This window comes from Anser cygnoides, chromosome Z (genome assembly GCF_040182565.1).
Source record: "Anser cygnoides isolate HZ-2024a breed goose chromosome Z, Taihu_goose_T2T_genome, whole genome shotgun sequence".
Classification (NCBI taxonomy): Eukaryota; Metazoa; Chordata; class Aves; order Anseriformes; family Anatidae; genus Anser; species Anser cygnoides.
Window position 1 is genome coordinate 72,168,818 of NC_089912.1, and position 18,225 is coordinate 72,187,042.

Genomic DNA, 18,225 nt, shown 5'->3' on the forward strand with positions numbered 1-18,225 from the left:
TATATATATTGTTCTCATAATTTGTTTGCAGGTAAACCACTGCCCAGTTCTAGGTAGACACATGGACAACTTCATTTATTTCACAACTAAGACAAGAAGGAGTATTTCCAAATTTTACTGTAAGAGAATGTGCACCTCTGCGATTAAAGCTATTTATTTACATGGCAGTGTTTGGAAGTGCGTGTTCGAAAGCACTGGCCTTCAGTACCTTCAGACTGCTGACTCAGAATTGCAGCAGGTAGATCCCCATATTTTCTAGCATCTCAGCCAAGGTCAAAAAAACCTTTCAATAACAGAACTGCTCCTTAACAGCAGACTGAGGTGTATGGGTATAATCAGACTGAAGTCAAATTCGTGTGTGTGTGTGTGTGAATCCATAAAGAGAATTTTAGCTGAAGTTCTAAAGGCATCTGTCACTACTGGAGTGATCTTTGCAAGAGATGTACAAGAAAGAATAGGCTGTGCTGAGAAAAAAATAATTTAGAGTTCCTCTTACTGTTGGAAAAAATCTGACTCTCTCTGAAAAGCTGAGTCATTAATTCAGTCACCAGCTCTTTAATAACTTCAGAGGCTCCATTTGGATAATACTGGACAGCATTTACTTATTTAATAAAGCGCATGATGATATAGGATAAGTGCTAAATTTTGTCTTCAGCAGGGTTTTTCTGTATTTCAGCCAATCTTTCTGTTTTGTTTCAATTAAAAAATAAAAATAAAAAAAATACAATACGTATTGTCTTATGGGTATTTTAGCTGGAAATGGAGAAAAGACTGAAAAAATAAATTATTAAGTACTTGCACTTCTCCATCACTAGTGCCAACTGCAAGGCAAGTTCCTTCTTTTATCCAAGCCAGAGATGAAATGTACTTGGAACAGGAATTCAAATCAATGCTTTCAATGCCTTGAAGAGTTCTTCCATTCCAGATATGTGCAGCAGGTCCTACAGCAAGAGCAATGAGATTTTCAAGGTTCCAGTCCAGTATGTTTAGATCTAGAAGAAAGGTACTAAAAATCACTGCAAGAAGGTTGTACGTAAGGGATGGGAGAGAAGTTCATAGTTTGGGGGAGAGAAGGCGTTGTTGTTTTGTTTATTTTTTAATAACTACGGGAAAACTTCAGGACATTGCTTCTATGAAACCATTACTAGCTAGTGTTCGATGAAGACACCAAATGAGAACTAAACGAAGGAGAGTATTTCTAACAAGCCCAGGTCTTCATCAGGCTAGTGTCCACAAACTGGTATGCTTGTACAGCAGAACATGACTGACAGATTCCTCATTATATTTTCTGCATCTATCACACTCCATTTTGGATGCTCACATCACTCTAATTTCTGCCACCAGAAATGAGGGTTCTTCATCACCAGCTACAGATCCCAAAACATTCTTGTTTCAAGGTAATTCATGTTAATAAGAAAGACATAGAAGAGAATACATATGCTATAGTCTCTCCTATGTCCTTGAGCTAATGTTAACATTTATGTTGCAAGTGACAGAAGAAAAATGCAGAAACAAGTTAGGGAAATTCTGATCCTCACCTGCAGAGCCGGGTCAGCAAGTGACTGCCGGAAATACCGTTTACACTGCCCCTGATGCTGGGTGCACTATAGATCCTGGCAAGGCAAGTCACTACACTGATTAGCTTCAAAACAGCCTGCTATGTCAGACAGGGCAGAATGACTTGGTATACAACATTTAATACCAACACAGGACTCTTTCCCTCGTCTAACGGAAATCCTCAGCTGTCCATTTATGGCAGCTTAAAAGTAATTTTACAAGACCCTTGAAGAAGATCGTTACCACAGTCCAAGGTCTGACATCATATTCTGATAACTAAAATCACTCTAAAGCACAGCTGAATCTATCAGTCAGCTGTTTGGTTAGAGTCTTGTTTGCTGCAGTCAGAAAAAAGTATTAAGAAATCACTTCCAAAGACTACCTATGCTTATTCTTGGGACACACTTTGTGCATAATCAGTGTAAATCATCCAGGTAGAAATCCAGCCTCAATCTGCATGCAAACAAACCTTTGTCCTGCTCATAGATTTACATCTAAAGCACGTTTGTAAGGACATGTTAAAAGTTAAAATAAAATAAACAACACAGGGACACTTTTTAACACTTTCACATACAGGGTTGTTAGAATGTCAGAAGTGTTAAAACATATTTGGTGCTGTAGACCAGAAATCCATGCATGTTCAGGTGTAACTTGTGTATGTTAAATTTTTGCCTGTACATCATCAAACATGTAAGTGAGAATTTAGTTCAGAGGGTATCTGTCATCTAAACCATAAACAACATCAATGATGTCTCCCTAAAACAAGAGATTTCAAAGTCTTCTCAATAAAGTTGCTGCTGTATTGACAGTCTGCTAGACATCCAAAGCTGGTATCTGAAATGTCCTTAGCTTAATTAATAAGCAGGGATAAGTATATTGGTTTGACTTTAAAGTTGTATTGATACCTATTGCTGAAGAAAGCTGCATGAGATTTAGGTGATACTGATTCTAGGGTTTGATCAGTCATCTCTACATGCTGGGTCAGGCAGTTTTCAAAGGTGAATTGTTTTAAGAAAAATTACATTGTGCATAAGCCTTGGAGAGTTTCCATTTGATCTGAAGGGGACACACACTTCCCATCTTCCTTGAAGAATACATAAGTATTTCCAACCTCTGCAAAAGCCTTTGAATAGAAGAAAGTAACTTACAGTAATCATTGCGCAAACCAGCAATATGAAGCCTCACTTCTGGCTCCAATGGCATGGGTGGCTTCATGGTGGTAACAGCTCTAAACTCATTCTGTGTCCTTTCTTGGCATCCTGTATTTGAAAATTCATCATGCACAGTTCAGTAATGCAAAATACCACCAGTTTTTCTCATGCCTAAGCCTTTCACACTCACTATATTAGTCTGTCCATGGTCCACAGCAGTCCAGAAGGGTTTGATTTACCCTGTGTAGGCCAAAACACTGCACACAAAAGTAGGTGAAAGCCGCCTTTTAACAACTCTTTCAAATCTCCATGGATGTAATCTGCTAGAGTGGAGAACAGGGTCCACTATATTTTATTTAAGTTGTCTCACAGCTCAGTGCAGAACATGGTTCATTTTGTCTTTGGTTAGCTTTCTGTCGGAAGTTGTTAGTACCAGTTCATATGGACTCTCCCACCTTAAAACCCTCTCAGACAGCAACTAACCTTTTTGCTTTTTGATGTTAATCTCACATTAAAAGGTCTCTCCCACCAACACCTAACCACAGGAAAAGGTTTTTAATGCACACCCACTTTGATCACAGCACCCTAAGCTTGTGACAATACAAAAGTGAGAAACAAAAGCAATAGCAGTAAAAAACAGGTATGAGCAAGCAGAAGAGTCAGCCATTGTGGTCATTGTCTATGGTATGCTGCAACAACTGCTAAGCATCGTAGAAAAAAGGCCAGATCATTAGCACCATGAATCACTTAATGCTACATCTTTATGAGTAAGAAATTATCTTTCTGTAATATGCAGAGCAAAGAGCTGGAGACTCATATTTCTGCACTTTCCACTATATATTGACTTCATTTTTGAACTATTCTCCAGAGAGGTATACTTAGAAAAAATGCCAAAATCTTCAGGGGCAGAATACATTATCTACCTTGACAACTAACCTTTTCTGTTCAAAACAAAAGTCAACACTCACAAGTTTTTGCACTCTGTAACATAAACACATGCATTATCATCCCATACGGAAGTCTTATCAATGACAAATTGTGGAGAACATTTCACACAGTCCTTTCCTACTTTGTCCTCAGTCTTCTTCCCTAATCCAAAATGAGTTTCTGCCAAACAACTGTTTCTCCTCTCAACTGTAGTACCTCCCCCCTAAATGAAGACTGTAGATTAGCAAGAAGTAGGCCACAGTGATTTTTTTCCAGATCTAAAAGTTTGTGGAATTAAAAAATCAAGCAGGGTTGCAGGAACAACTGAGTGTGAGACTTCGCTTGCCCTATGCAATACGTAACACTCCTTTCTAACACTAAAAATGGTCTGATATCACTGAAATGAGATTTGTCTGTACAGCAATATATATTTCTAATATCTAGATTTTTGGTTATTTTTTGAAAATTTGCTGTTTCTGAACCCAGACAAATAGGACAATTCAGGAAAACTATAGCACTTAATTATAACAGTTGGAGAATGACAACTTTTGACACACTTTGAAAATGATTTTCTTCTTTAATATTGGTAGCTGGCATTAAGGACTGAGATAAAAAGGATGAAATCATCTCTGTAACTTATTTAGCTTTCTCTTCTCTCATGAGCAATTTATCTAGCCCAAACTCATATTGATATGATTTCAGCTCTATTCACATATGTCCATATACGGACATGTGAATGTGCATAACAGACTTTCTTATTAGTGGAAATTAAGCTTTATTACACCATTTTGTGTTATTTTGCCTGAGTACTAGAAGATTATCACTGGTTTTTGATAGGATTTCGGGTCTCAAATGCTTATGTCACTTCTCAAAACGAGACTCAGGAAGAGGTAAGTAGTCAGCACTGTCGCATAAGACCACTTGATCAACAAGTAGGTATGTAAAATAAAACCCAATATTCCTGACACCTATATTCATTTGCCATTAAGAAAAAAATAAGTGTGACTAATCCCTATACTGTTGCTATAGACTGCTCTGAACCGAGTTTTATTTGCATGGAAAAGAGTAACAAAGGAATATATACCAGTCTATTACATGCCCCCAGACTTCTTCCACATGAGCTGAACTTCAGACATATAGAGGTTGTTTCTCACAGTTTTTAACATGAGCATGAATCAATCTCTGAATGGAAAGAGTCCAGCACAGAAATAGCCAGATCACCAAAACAAATTACCTAAGACAGAACACAGTAAAATTTTGGTTTGGTATCTAATAAACTGTTGCATACGCAAAAAACCTCTGGGAATATCTGTATTATTTGACAGATTAGATTCTCACATCTCACCTGGCTTCCAGTCATTCACACTCTGTATGCTCATTCAGTCCTAGGATATTTTTGGAGTGAACTAATCAACTCCCAATCAGATGAAACCAGAAGCAATGCTAGGGACAGTCTGTTCCAGCTACCTTTCCCTACAGGTAGGTGCAACAAGATTCCACCATCTCTGCATGTTTTAAACTCTCATGTACCCAGCAGTTCATCTGATACTTATCACATGCCCTGTATGCAGCACAGTCTTACAATATTTCACATATCTGAAACTCAAAAGTCAAAAGGAATTAATGTGTCTGATTGTGCCCAAAGGAGAACCAGGTAAAATACTAGGTGTTAACCACAATGGAAGAAGTGGGTGCTATTCCTTCAAAGGCAGTGGGAACTGAAGGAGAAGTAGCCTGAAGCAGTGTAGATCTCAGCCACTTTATATTATTCTGTAACACTTTTTGGAACAGATGTTTTTTTCATAGTAGATGCAGCCTGCTCTATCTTCCTGCTCCATGTGCATGGGGGTATTTGCTATAGTGGAACACAGGAACATACCTTTCCAGATGCAACTGCTATTTTCACAGGTCTTCATGTCTACACTTTCGACGATGCTACATCCAACCTCTTGGATCACTGGAAGCTGAGTAGAACATTTCTGCCAATACATTGAAGTGAAAAGATGATTCAGTGAAGAAATGTAACAAAAAGTATATTTAAATATAATGGATAGCATAACACCAATCAAAGGACTCAATATTATTTACATAAAAGCTTTAGAACAACTTAACTCTTGGATGGGAGGTCAGTAAAAAATACACAATACCACTGTCCAAATCATATGCTCTGGCTAGAGTTATCTTTCCTTCCATAAAACACCAATTCACTGCTAACAATCATACAAATTTTAATAAAGCTGTTTGAACAAGGCCATCTTACCAGTGGAAAAGTTCTTAGGCCCTGTATGTGTACATATCACCTACTAAAACTTAGTGCCTTCTTGCCCTCTTTTAATTTGTATTGAGCTAATTTTACCAGCTCACAATGCTAAATTTTCTACATGTAGGCAATATGTCTGATGCCTCAGGGTTGCTGATCAGTTTTGTGATGCATACATTGCAGGGTCATTGATTCCAACAGGAAACCTACTAGAGTCCTCGCTCAGGCCAGGGTCCCACAGTCTGGACACCATGATCCCATTTCTTAAACCAGTATTACAATTTGAATCCACAGGTGCTAAAAATATAAACAGGGTGTCTCAGAGGAATAAGAATTTTTTATAATACTCTCCTCTCCTTGGGTGTCAGAGAAACAGATAATGCAGCAGAAAAAAATAAGAAAAGGGAGATCTGAACTATTATTGCAACTCTTCCCTTCTTCAAAAAAAAATAGGTTAGGCCCTATTTAGGTTTAGGCAAAATCAGGTAAAGGGTCAGATCAGTCCCGTGGGATATGAATCCCTACACCAATCTCTAATAATATGCATTTCTTCACAATGTTGTTTCACTCAACTGAACACTCTGATGTTAGCTGTCTGGTCTGTAATTCATTATTTACAGTCAGGTGGAAGTGCAGCTGATGTTTTTACCAGCCACTCAGTATGGTCTTTCTCCAATGTCTGTGAAATCTATCTTTCCAAACACATCCAGTGTTACTCTTCTTCAAAACCCTGTTGTAATCATGATAAGAAATGTCTTAAATAAATATAACTGGAAAAAAAGTTTAGATTTTTATATATCCCATCTGTTCTACAGCAAGCCTTCAGCTCTGAGAGACACTTTCTGCATGATTTACATAGACAACTTGGCAGAAAGCTAATCAGATTGCTTGGATCTGTGTCCCTCTAAAAAAAGTACAGACATTTCTATGGAAAACCTATTGTGTGTACAGGAAAGTAATCTTTTGGCCCACAAGGAGACCACACACATATACTGGAATGTGAAAAGATTTTATCCCACAATGTTATCTCAAAGACCCCCACATCACACTTACAGGAAGTTATTGTGGTCCTTGATGTAAAGCTCTGAATATCTTAGTTCTAACTCAACTTCTGATGTCAGTCACAGTATAATTCTAGGTACTGTAGAGATGAAAGACTGACACAGAAAAGTGAAAACAACAGCAGGCACACTCATCTTTAAAAACGCATTGAAATTTAAGAAAGCAAGTATGTTTTACAAATATTACTTCATAGAAAGTTTTTACCTTCTCACAAAAAGGCTTTATTAAATTTCTTTGCGAAGAAATATTACTTTGTGAAGGAAAGCGATTGCCCTGAAAAACAGGTTTCCCAGAATGATGTAAAAAGCATGGGTCCTTTTGCAACATTCAATGACCTTCGTGAGTACAAGTATTAAAAGAAAACAACAAATAAGCCTGTTAGTCCAGCTATTCTGATACTAATTCTTCTTCTCGGAAGTTGATCTTGACAGCCTCGTAAAAATTTCTCTATAATATTAATAAAAAATTATAAACCAGTACAAGCAAGGACATTGAGTATGCAGCTATGAAGCATCCTTACTCAACAGTTATAGTCAAAATGTAATCACTTGAAAACAGCTGTCATGGTCTTCAGTACTGATCTTACAACTGGTGCAATCAAGAAAAGGAGAGTACCAGTCAGGAAGAAGCATACGGACTGACCATAACTTTACAGCTTAATATACAAATAGTTGCAATCAGATAGGACTAAATCAGGAGGTAGCTTTGAGTGTAATGTTACAGTAATAACTTTTACTAACACAGATAAGTATCACTGTGATTCACATGGCAAATCAATTTTCAAGTAGTTAGCAGAAATGGATGGGTGTCTGGTGTAGAGGTTTATTAAAGGTGACCAAAAAGCAGCAGATAAAGCCTACAGAGAAAAAAACTGTGTCAGTGTACACTAGCAAAAAGGAATGGATATAGTGCACAGCAATAAAAAGCAGCACCAAAATGGGAGGAGATCTGAAGTCTTCATATCACATGGTAGAGATTTCTTGTGTTCATTCATCTTTGGCCAAGAATCATTAAACATTACTACCTAGCCTTTGAATTTCCATTGTCATGATAAAAAACATTATTCACAGAAAGCTATTTTTTGGCTATTTTTTATACCATCTCATACTGTTTACGTGACCAAAAGAACCGCAACATCCTGCACGATTGAAGAAATGATCTTCTTCATGCATAGTGGTTATTTAGCATCTGAAAAACTGAGTCATTTGTGGTCTTTATGCGCATTTTTTATAATATAGGTTTTGCCTCTGAGGTCACAAATGCATCTTGAGGGCTTCATTAACTTGGTTTCAATTTTAGTTTGCAGGACGATAGGCTGACATCATTTGTTCATCAAACAAATGATGAAGCTATTGTTCCTGTCATCTTTTTAGCAGACGTTTCCTAAATGGACCTCTTCTTGTTAATGTTCTCCATCTTAATAAGGCAGCATCTGCACAACAGGTTCCAGACTAAAGATAAGGTTAGAGAACACATCAGGAAAGCAAATATCCTACCTGTGCATTTTAATGTTGCATTACGTACCTGTTTCTTTCCCATTTTAGTTCTCCTATTATTTCTCCATCCTAAGCCTTCTGCAGTGTGACTGCAGGGTAGAGTCACAGCACTTTTCCTCATGAAGAGTTTCTTAGGCATCTGAGGTGTCACTGAGAAAAAAATAATTTTAATGGAAACATTTTACTCAAAACCATACATAGGGGTATTGTCTAGAACTTTTCAGAAAAGCATTTATTTTCTAGCAGCAATATTCTCAAAGCTGACTGGCACACTAAGTGGGACAATACAAATGCTGGCATTTGAGCTAGTCAGTCTGCTCTCCCTTTCCTTCAATGTCAAGGAAAAGAAACAGACGCTTCTACAGCACTATTCATCTTGTCCTAAAAGAGACATCTAAAAAAGATCGGATTGGTTACTCCCTTTATAAACAGTCTATATTTACTTCTATAACTCATATCCATTCACTGGCTACACCAGAACCTACTCCATACAAAATCAAAGTCTGATTTCCCACAGCCGTAAAGGCTTTCACCACTGGTGGTGGCGAGAACATGCAGTACTTTCTGCTGTAGAAACTGAAGCAAGGAAAAATTTAGTTTAGAACACGAATTCAGCTTTAGAACGTGAATTTCCCAGAGCTGGGCATGCACTATGACCACACTGTCGAAGAGTTGTGGTACTTTGCTCAGCAGAAGATAGAATGGCACTTTGTCTCCAACAACCATGGCCTCATAGGAATACATCTGGAACAACAAAAAGCATCTTCTATTTGCTTTCTAAAGATTTCCATTAATAATTGTGAAATGTGCCTTGTTCAGTTTCCTTGCTCTTCCAGGAAACTCTTCTAGTACATGCAGCCTGTAAACCCTTCTCATTTTCCTTTACCACTGCTGGACGTGGGAGTGAGTTCAAAGGCTTATTTAGTCTTTCTTCAGCTCCCTCTGTTGTTGATGGAGAGAAACAGCCTCTTCCAGAGTCAGTTCTCCAGACCAAATCAAAGTCCTGAAAGTATGATCTGTGCTCTGAATGACAAACAAGCCTTACCCTAAGGTGTGTTGAGGATAAGTGTCTACTGGCAGACAGGACTTTTGTCAGTACCTGTAGCCTTAGATATTGGAGGGGAAACTAACACAAGGCACACTTCTCCTTCAGTGGGTCATCACAGAGTGTACACAACACCACATCCAAGCATGCAGGCTGGTCCAAGTTCTGCAGATGCAGCCAGGTCTGGGGTAGCCACGTGCAAGGCAAAGGAAAAGCAGAAGGAAGGAAAGGAAATAAGTATGGGCCTGGCTTTCCTCTCTTTCCATGTCAGCAGTGTAATTCTGCTGAAAGGATGCTGGCCCTGAGCTCACTCTGCCTGGGAAGTGCTACACAGACTGCTGCTGCTGCACAACGCAGTAGCCACAGCCCTTGTCCACTGGGACACGGGGAAACACCATCCCACAAAATTCCCTGCATGCTGCCATCCTATATGTGAAAATAATTCTTTGCCTGACCTGGAGTCCTCCCAGGTGTGTTGGTGGGCTGGGCCCCCCCGAGGGCACTACGGTGGGCCCTGCAGGCCCCGCGAGGCTCCTCAGCGCGGCCTCCTGCGTGCAGCTGCTGCCATCTTGTGACAATAGGGCTGCTCGCCACCGGGCCCCTGGCTACCAGCTTCCTCGTAATGGAGCTCTTAAACCTCGAGTACGCGGTCCTCTCTGAGGCGGCGGCCTGCACAAGTGGAGGGAGCCAAAACACCAGAGTCAGTCAGCGCTTAACATTGCTCTGTCCCTTCACGCTGTTTCAAATCTGCGTGGGCTCAGCCCAGCTCTGAGCAGCAGGCCATGGCAATGGACGTGCGGGTGGCTGCAGACGTTACCTGGGTGAAGACATGCTTGGCCTGGCCTCTGCAAGGCAAGGGCAGCCTCCAGGGCCATGGCCCCACTTCACACACAGGCCAGGGCCACCGCTGGGTTCATCCACACAGCTCCTGTGGATGCTGGCCACGGGAGTGCATCACGTCAAGCTGGGTGTTTGCCACCCACTACTGGCCCCAGGAGCACACAGCAGAGCTTGAACTGACTGTGATCTGCATTCAGTAAATTAAGATGTACTACCGATCTCTGCGTTAGGACGAAAATGTCAGAGAGCTCAGATGAGCAACTTTTTACACCGTCACAGGTGTAATTAGTGTAAATTCAATTACTTGCTTGTGAACAGGTTCAGCTAATGACAAGGTAAAGAAGATTACTCTGGACACAGCAAGTGATGGGATTTACTTTTTCCACATCACACAGGAGGAGCAGCAACTCTCAACTGCAGCAGAGTAACACAGGAGTTGTTCAAAGCTAGGAGCAGTCACAACTTCTAAGTAGTTGATCAGCACAGTATTTACCTTTCCACAAAGAAATACTCAAAGAAAATGAAGTAAGGAAGTTAAGAATTCAAGGGATCTAAGTATAAAAGATAAGTACGTGGTGAGGAAAAAAATATGGAGAAAGAAAAGGAAAAGGAAAAAATCCTAGTTAGGTAAGTAACCTTGAATCATTTGACAGTGATATCAGGTAGAGACAATAGATAGAAACCTAAATAAGGGCTGACAAAATGTTAGGTAAAACTTGAGAAGCCTGAAGAGCAATGAATACAAGGACATAACAAGTGCCATAACTGGTCCCTATTGCTGTAATAATCAGAAATGAAGATGCAATTCTTGTCACAGTCACAGAGAAAGCCTGCAGCACAGAAGAAAACCAAATTTGTATCACTCATGCACTAGGATACAGCACTGACCTTTGAAAGACCCGAGACATTTTCAGATGTTTAGTTTAGCATCTTTGGGCTGGTCTCTCATGAGATAAGAGCATTCAGCAAACCTGTCTTAGCTGTTTGGAACCAGGCTGGTTTTCTGATCTTTTCCCAAAGAAGGACTTAGCACATTTCTGATTTCTGAACCTTCTCACCACCAGCATGCCATGCTCATGGTGTTATATTTAATGCTACACTTAATTTATTTAGCCATACTAAATTAAGATCAAATGACAGATTTACATTTCTTACTTTTAAATCCATACATAAACGGCAATTCTTAAACAAGAGTGTCAGAGAAATTGAATAACACTGAATACAAGACTGCTTTTCAGACAGTTTTAAGGCAATATTTTAGGGCAACAAGTGAAAGTATCAACAACAGTAAGGAAGCACTGCAAGTATAATAGGCTTCAGAATCATTGGTGGATACTTCTGTAAATATTTATAGTATATTAAGCACTAAGTTTTGTTATTTTTTCATTATTTCTGACATAATGTTCTGTGCAAATTACAAGCTATCAAGATGTAACTTAAACGCTAGCATCCTGTATGGATTTTCTGAAATCAAACACACTCAAACTTGCTTTTGAAGTCAGCATTAGTCATCTGTGTTTGCTTTCTGACTACAGCTTTGTTCCTTTCATCACACAAGTCTGCCAGTCTGCCAAGTCTTTTTCTGTCCCCTCTACTGAAACTCTTAGGGCTCACTGCCGGGCAGACATCAAGCCTCACATAACCCCTAGGTCAGAAGAAACATCCATATAAATACTGAAATTTCATAGTATATCACAAGCATCTCTCTGTATAGAGAACTGTATGAAACACTTTATGAAGTCTTGTTAAAATAAATGAACATGGAGCTTAGCTATTTACAGAATGTGATAGAAACTGCTGAATATACCATTATCATATTGTATAAATCAAAGGTAGTTGAGGTGATATCAAAGCCCACAAAAAGCAACAGATACTCAAATTCCAGGTTTCACCTTTGGAAAGTCTTGTTCTATTCTCATCCCTAAAAAGGTACCCTCTGATTGAAGGGAAAAAAAAAAAAAAAAAAGGAGTAAAAAGAAAAACAAGAGGCTAGTTCGCACTGGGAGCAAAAGAATGTTAGACAAGCAACAAGGGCTGAAAGATGGAGATAACTTAGAAAAGACCAAGCACAAAAATATGCAGAGAAAAAAAAAATGAAAGCTGACAGAAAGACAATAGCAAATGGACAGAAAGAAAGAAAGAAAATCTAAACAAGACATGAAGAAAGATAGAGAAAATTTTGTTTTCTCAATGAGTTGTCACCACTACATGTCAATGTACCTTCAGAGACCAAGAGCAAGAAGCAAACACCTTTAAAACAGAAAACAATTAAAGGCAGACACAGAAGTCACCAGATTTGCATGGCTTTGAAGTAGAGACTGTCACAGTTGCCTCAGCAAAACATCATGGGAGCTGCATGGCCAAGGTCTGAGACTCAGCTAACTCATTCTGCTCTTGTGCAGACCTTGCATCTTCTTATCATCCCATAGCTAGCAGCCAGGTAGGCAGTAGCAGTAAAAAAGCAACCTATTTTCCATCATGTTTTGTGTCTCCCCAATTAAATATATATATATATATATATGTATATACATATATATGTATATATTTGTGATTTTCTTCCCTTTTGCTAACCTATAAAGAAGGTTTTCTCTGCTCATGTGCTACAAAACAGTTTTACAAAGCTGCCTGTGCCACACAGCATCTCATGCAAACAGGCTTCTGCAATACTGCTCTCCTTGCTAAGGTCAGGGGCACCTGATGGGCCCAGGGGATGTGCTAGAGCTGCATTACAGGCACATAAATGAGGCCCCAGGCAGTTCTCAGGACAGTGTGCAGGCAAACACTGCAGTTATTCCACACACGTCAGCCAAACAGAGCAATCTGCATCGTTAGGTGAAGCAGCACACTTTTCATTCAATTCTTTTTTCCTAGCAGGAGGCATTTTCCTACTTTACCAAGTGCTCTGGAGCCCAGCAGAGGCACTGTGAAGTGAAACATCTGCTTCTGCAGCAGGGACAAAGCAGCAGTGTGCCTGTCCTTTTTAGTCTGAGTTGCGAGTTTCGTGTTTCAGCTCCTCCTTCGCATTCTGGGCCTGCCCCGGCTTCTCCCAAGTTTTCGAAAATGGAGCCCCTCACAACTACTTACCCTCTGAAATATTCAGTGCCCAAAGCCAGGGTCTTTGTTGTTTTTCTGTCGATGGTTTTGTGTACTGCAGTTCTCTGCATACTGCAACTCAGATTTTTTAAACCTAAAACCAAAGATTTTTATTCTTTCGAAGTCAAGGATTCACGAGGAAGGATCGTTTCACTGGAGAAGTACAGAGGGAAAGTAAGTTACAGCTTCATTTTATCTTTTGCTTTAATCTTTACTGAAAATCTGACATCCATTGGTAAGAAAACAAAAAGGTTGGTTGTGGGAATTTATGGCAGAGATTTGTGCTAACTTCCTGTTATGTAAACAGTAAGCTACAGATAATTTTTTTTTTCTAGGCCTGCTTCCAGAATTAACTATTAGAGCTAATAAATGAAGAAAGAATTATTATAAATCAATATGATAAAATAATGGAATTCGTGCATTTTAATCTTAGTTAAGAATGATAACATGGTGTGTTGAATTTTAGACGCTGATCTGAGAAATATCATTTTAATGCCTGTTCTAAATATCTGTTGTTTTGTTTTGTTTTTACATGCTTATATTTAAACAAAGCTGTAAGTTTAAGTTTATCCATTTACAGGATGTTTAAAGAAGGATGTCTCAAAGTAAATACCTCCAGCAGCTATCACTCTTATCAGTTTAATGAAATTATGATCAGAGAGATTAAGTCTAGCTCTCAGGTAGCAGCTAGTGTGGTAGTGGGATATGCCACATTAAGACTTAACTGAAATCTCTGTGCCATCTCAGGTTTCTTCCTCAATGTTCTGACTTTATTTCTTCAAAGGCAACTTTGGTTGTAAACGTGGCGAGTTACTGCCAGAACACAGACAAAAACTACATCGCCCTGCAAGAGCTACACAGGGAGTTTGGTCCCTCCCACTTCACTGTGCTGGCCTTTCCCTGCAACCAGTTCGGAGAATCAGAGCCTAGCTCAAGCCAGGAAATAGAGGCTTTTGCCAAAGGAAACTATGGAGTAACTTTCCCTGTTTTCCACAAAATCAAGATCCTGGGATCAGAAGCAGAGCCCGCGTTTAAATTTCTAATAGGTAACTATTTTCTTTGGTATACTGAGCTGCCTGTAACCACAGTATTTGCCTTTCATTCCAGTAGGATCTTGTTTGACAGGCCTAGTCTGAGCACACATCATAGTCTACGGAGAGAAACAGGCACTCTTTGCACACAATTTATCTCATTCAAATGTGGATATTGAGGAATAAAAAGGTCAGAAGACACTAAAAGCATCTGTTTCTCCCCACTGAAGATAAAACAGCTTACTATGACCAGCCCAGCTAGAAACATCCAATCTGATGGATGTATAAACCAGAGTGCAAAGACTCCCCCAACAAAATCTTGCTTCAGGTTATATGACTTATGTCGGAAAACACCTTTTCTTACAGAGAAAAGTGTAACTATGGGTATCTTAATATTACTGGAAGATATAGCATAAATGCATGCAGATGAGAAGATTCCTTTTTTAGCAGAGTCATATGTGTGATATGCATGTCCTTATGTGGGATACATTGCAAACCAAGAACATACAGTAGGATATATAACCACTAATTTGCATTAATTTATCTTTTGACCTTAGGGCCCAACCTGTAAAATGGGCTTGCGCAAATATTATGAAGCCCTGTTACAGTAAACATTTACTGAGCCTCATACTCTCACAAGCAAAATGAAACTCTACTTAGCTGACCAAGAAGCTCACAAACCTAAAGCTGACTTAAAAAGCCTCCCTGAATCTCCCTGAGCTTTGGCCAGGTCTTTGATCCATACTAAACACTGATATTATGAAAGAAAGGATACTTAGGACATAACCATTCTCTATAACATCTTTTTAACTAGAAAATGGGGTAGGAGAAGGCCCAAACTTTTATTCCATTTCCCTGCCCCAGACAGGATCTCAAGTACCTAACCAATATTAGAGGTGCTTCTCCAAACTGTTACAGTAGTCCTGTGAGAAACTCCAAAACCTCCCAGCCTGTTCCAGTTCTTCACAACACCTTGTCAGAAAGGGGTTGTGACAAACATTGATGTTGTCAACATCTACATGAAATGTCTCACACCACTTAATATTGCTTCTTGCTATATCCTCTGTGATACCTTGTATATTCTTGAAAATTATTATCATGGCCCTCCTCATTTAGGAGTCTTTTAAGTGGTCATCATTATCACTGCCACTGTGTTTCTTCCTACCTCCTCTTCGGCATATCACTGAAGACATCAGGTAAAGCCTCATCGCTCTGAGTTGCCCTGATGTGCGATGGAATTTCTGAATGCACTCTGGAGGTGCCTCTCAGTTCATTATAGAAAAGACTAGGGCAAGAAGGTATCAGAGTTGGGTGGGATGAATCCAGGCCTCGGACACAGATTCTAACTCAAGTGCAATCAGTGTCAGACATTAATAGCTATACAGAAACAGGACTGTTATATTCAGATATTCAGTTCTTACTTGACATACTGTTTGCACACAGGGAAAAGGGTTCTCCGGTACTTAAATACTTTGACATAAGGTCTTCCTTTTCCTGAGTTCCTTTGCTTCATATGCAATTACTGTGCATCTTCAGTTAAAGCAGCAACTGTTTCTTTCATTTGGTTGTCTAGACAATCAGAGGGTTGAACATCTTCATGCTACATCCCCTTCTGACTCTGGCGGCTAGCTAGCATTTTTCCAGCACTGTCAGGTAGTCTAGTGCAAAAAGAATTCACTGGCAGTATAACATGATGCCAGAGCCTTCACACAACTACTTCTTGTTGCTTTCATAGCAGCAGGGCATTTTGCCAGTAAGACTGTGTCCAAACTTCTAGGAAAGAACAAGGTAGGATTGCTTTGAAGTAAATAGCTGAAGAATCACTGCAGGACAATGAAACAATTAGAAGAGTGAGGAAGTCACTAAAATGATCCAATACCATTCTTACAGATTCTTCAAAGAAAGAGCCTCGGTGGAATTTCTGGAAGTACTTGGTTAGTCCTGAGGGTAAAGTTGTGAAATTCTGGAGACCCGAAGAGCCCGTAGAAAGTATCAAGCCAGAAGTAGCATCATTAATCAGGCAAATCATCATGAAAAAAAGAGAAGACCTTTGAAAAAGTCATTCACTCCATGAATCCATTCAACAGCATGGTTGTACAGCCTTACTACATTCCTGAGAAATGCTGCTAGAAGTTAATCCATCAGGTGATTTTTTTTTTCTCTTTAGTGTTAGTATTTTCAGCTACACTATGTCAATTAATGTTGGGTTGGCTCCTGCAACAGCCTTGAGAGCGAGCCACTGAGGTCAATGAGAATGGCAAGACACTCGGTACCTTGCAGGAATGGATGTTCAATTTGCATAACGTTTTTGAATGCTTCTTTGCATTTGCTAATAGCAATTTTCACCAGCAGAAAGATAGCTAAAAGGATGAGGGTTGGTGATAAATTACTCAGTATTTGCAAAGAAGACATTTTGTTTCCCATCTACCAGTGACAAATTGGTTTTGAGACAAATGCAACTGACCATACTCGCTTTGCAATATTGACAGAGGAAAATTACTGAACTGTGGAGCTTTCAACTAAGTTGTAAAAACCTGTACATAGAAAGTAATATTATTAAAAGAAAAAGAAAATGAAAAAAATGCAAAACTGTTTCCTTGCCTGCTTTATGTGGTTTGATTCATTGTACTTTTCACCTTTACAGCAACACCTTTAACCTCTTTAGCCTGCTCTGTACATTTGCAGTGCAATACAATGCCTTGACAGTGCGCACATGTCCTGCTGGATTTCCTGTCTTCTGACCTGGATGAAGGCAGGGCTTGTGTGCATATACATGGCAGCTTACAGCAGGAGTCAAAAGGCAACAAAAACCAACAGCATGGCTCTCTAACAAACACCCTCAAGCACAGCTTTCTGAGGCTATCCAATACAATGCTCCTGAGCCACCTAATAAAGTCTTGAAGTAGAGACATTTGAAGGGGACAAAGGTTCACGCCTCAAGCCTTGCTCTTCTCACCTTGCAGTTTTCCCTCTCCAGCATGTAACTGCAATGCCATTTGCAGTTCTATTCCGTTGTTCTAGTTCAAACTGCCAAATATTCTGATTGATCTGTCTGATGAAGGGAGAAAATAAATTGGAATAAAGAACCCTATGCCAGCTGTTTGAAAGGAGAGCTGAGAGGACAGGAACAAAAGAAATCAATATCTCCTATATGAAAGTGAACAGGCAGAATTAGTGCTGCTCTGTAAGACTAGCAATGACTGAAAATAATTGAATTTAAAAAAAAAAAAAACAACCTTTTGCCTGAGAAAACACTTATTGAATTTCTTGCTGCTTGGTCAGAATCTGATATATTTATCTCTGTAGAAATGTGAGTATAGGTACCATTGTAATGTAGGTACTGTTCAGTCCTGAATCTGAACAGAGTTTAATTTTTTCAAGGCTTACTGTTTAATTAGTGTTCCTCCAAAAACTCGCTATGTTTGCATTAATTGTTCTTCATGAGACATGCCAACTATTCCAATGTAATATTTAAGGTGGATCACTGGTAAACTAAACACTTCCTTCTTAAAACAAACTGATTCAAAGGTAAAAATAAAGCATCTTTAACTGTTTGCACAGACTTAGAAAGGAGAATAAATAAAAAGAAAATTAGAGCACTGTTATACAAGCACACATTTATCTATGCTCAGAAGTCAGCACAATAATAGATGTATGCATATTTGTATAAATACCCACTTATAGTTTAAATTGGATATTGCATATAAAATATACATACTAAACTAAAATCACTATGAACAGGTTAAAACCTATTTATTGGACT

The 18,225-nt window shown here is 39.2% G+C and overlaps 2 protein-coding genes across 2 annotated transcripts in view; one reads left to right on the forward strand and one right to left on the reverse strand.

Moving 5' to 3' along the window:
* The window catches only part of CDC20B (cell division cycle 20B), a 32,062-nt gene that overhangs the window by 8,805 nt on the left and 5,032 nt on the right, over window positions 1–18,225 (reverse strand). The window contains exons 3-7 of the mRNA XM_013180599.3: window positions 9,954–10,167; window positions 8,482–8,603; window positions 5,515–5,614; window positions 2,706–2,816; window positions 796–992 (exon numbers count right to left, since the gene is read on the reverse strand). Coding sequence (XP_013036053.1) covers window positions 796–992; window positions 2,706–2,816; window positions 5,515–5,614; window positions 8,482–8,603; window positions 9,954–10,167 — 744 coding nt within the window. The remainder of the gene's footprint in view (window positions 1–795; window positions 993–2,705; window positions 2,817–5,514; window positions 5,615–8,481; window positions 8,604–9,953; window positions 10,168–18,225) is intronic.
* GPX8 (glutathione peroxidase 8 (putative)) lies at window positions 13,291–17,051 on the forward strand. Its single transcript, XM_013180600.3, has 3 exons — window positions 13,291–13,605; window positions 14,216–14,477; window positions 16,353–17,051. Exons 1-3 carry the CDS (start codon window positions 13,399–13,401, stop codon window positions 16,514–16,516), a joined length of 633 nt encoding a protein of 210 aa, XP_013036054.1. The 5' UTR covers window positions 13,291–13,398; the 3' UTR covers window positions 16,517–17,051.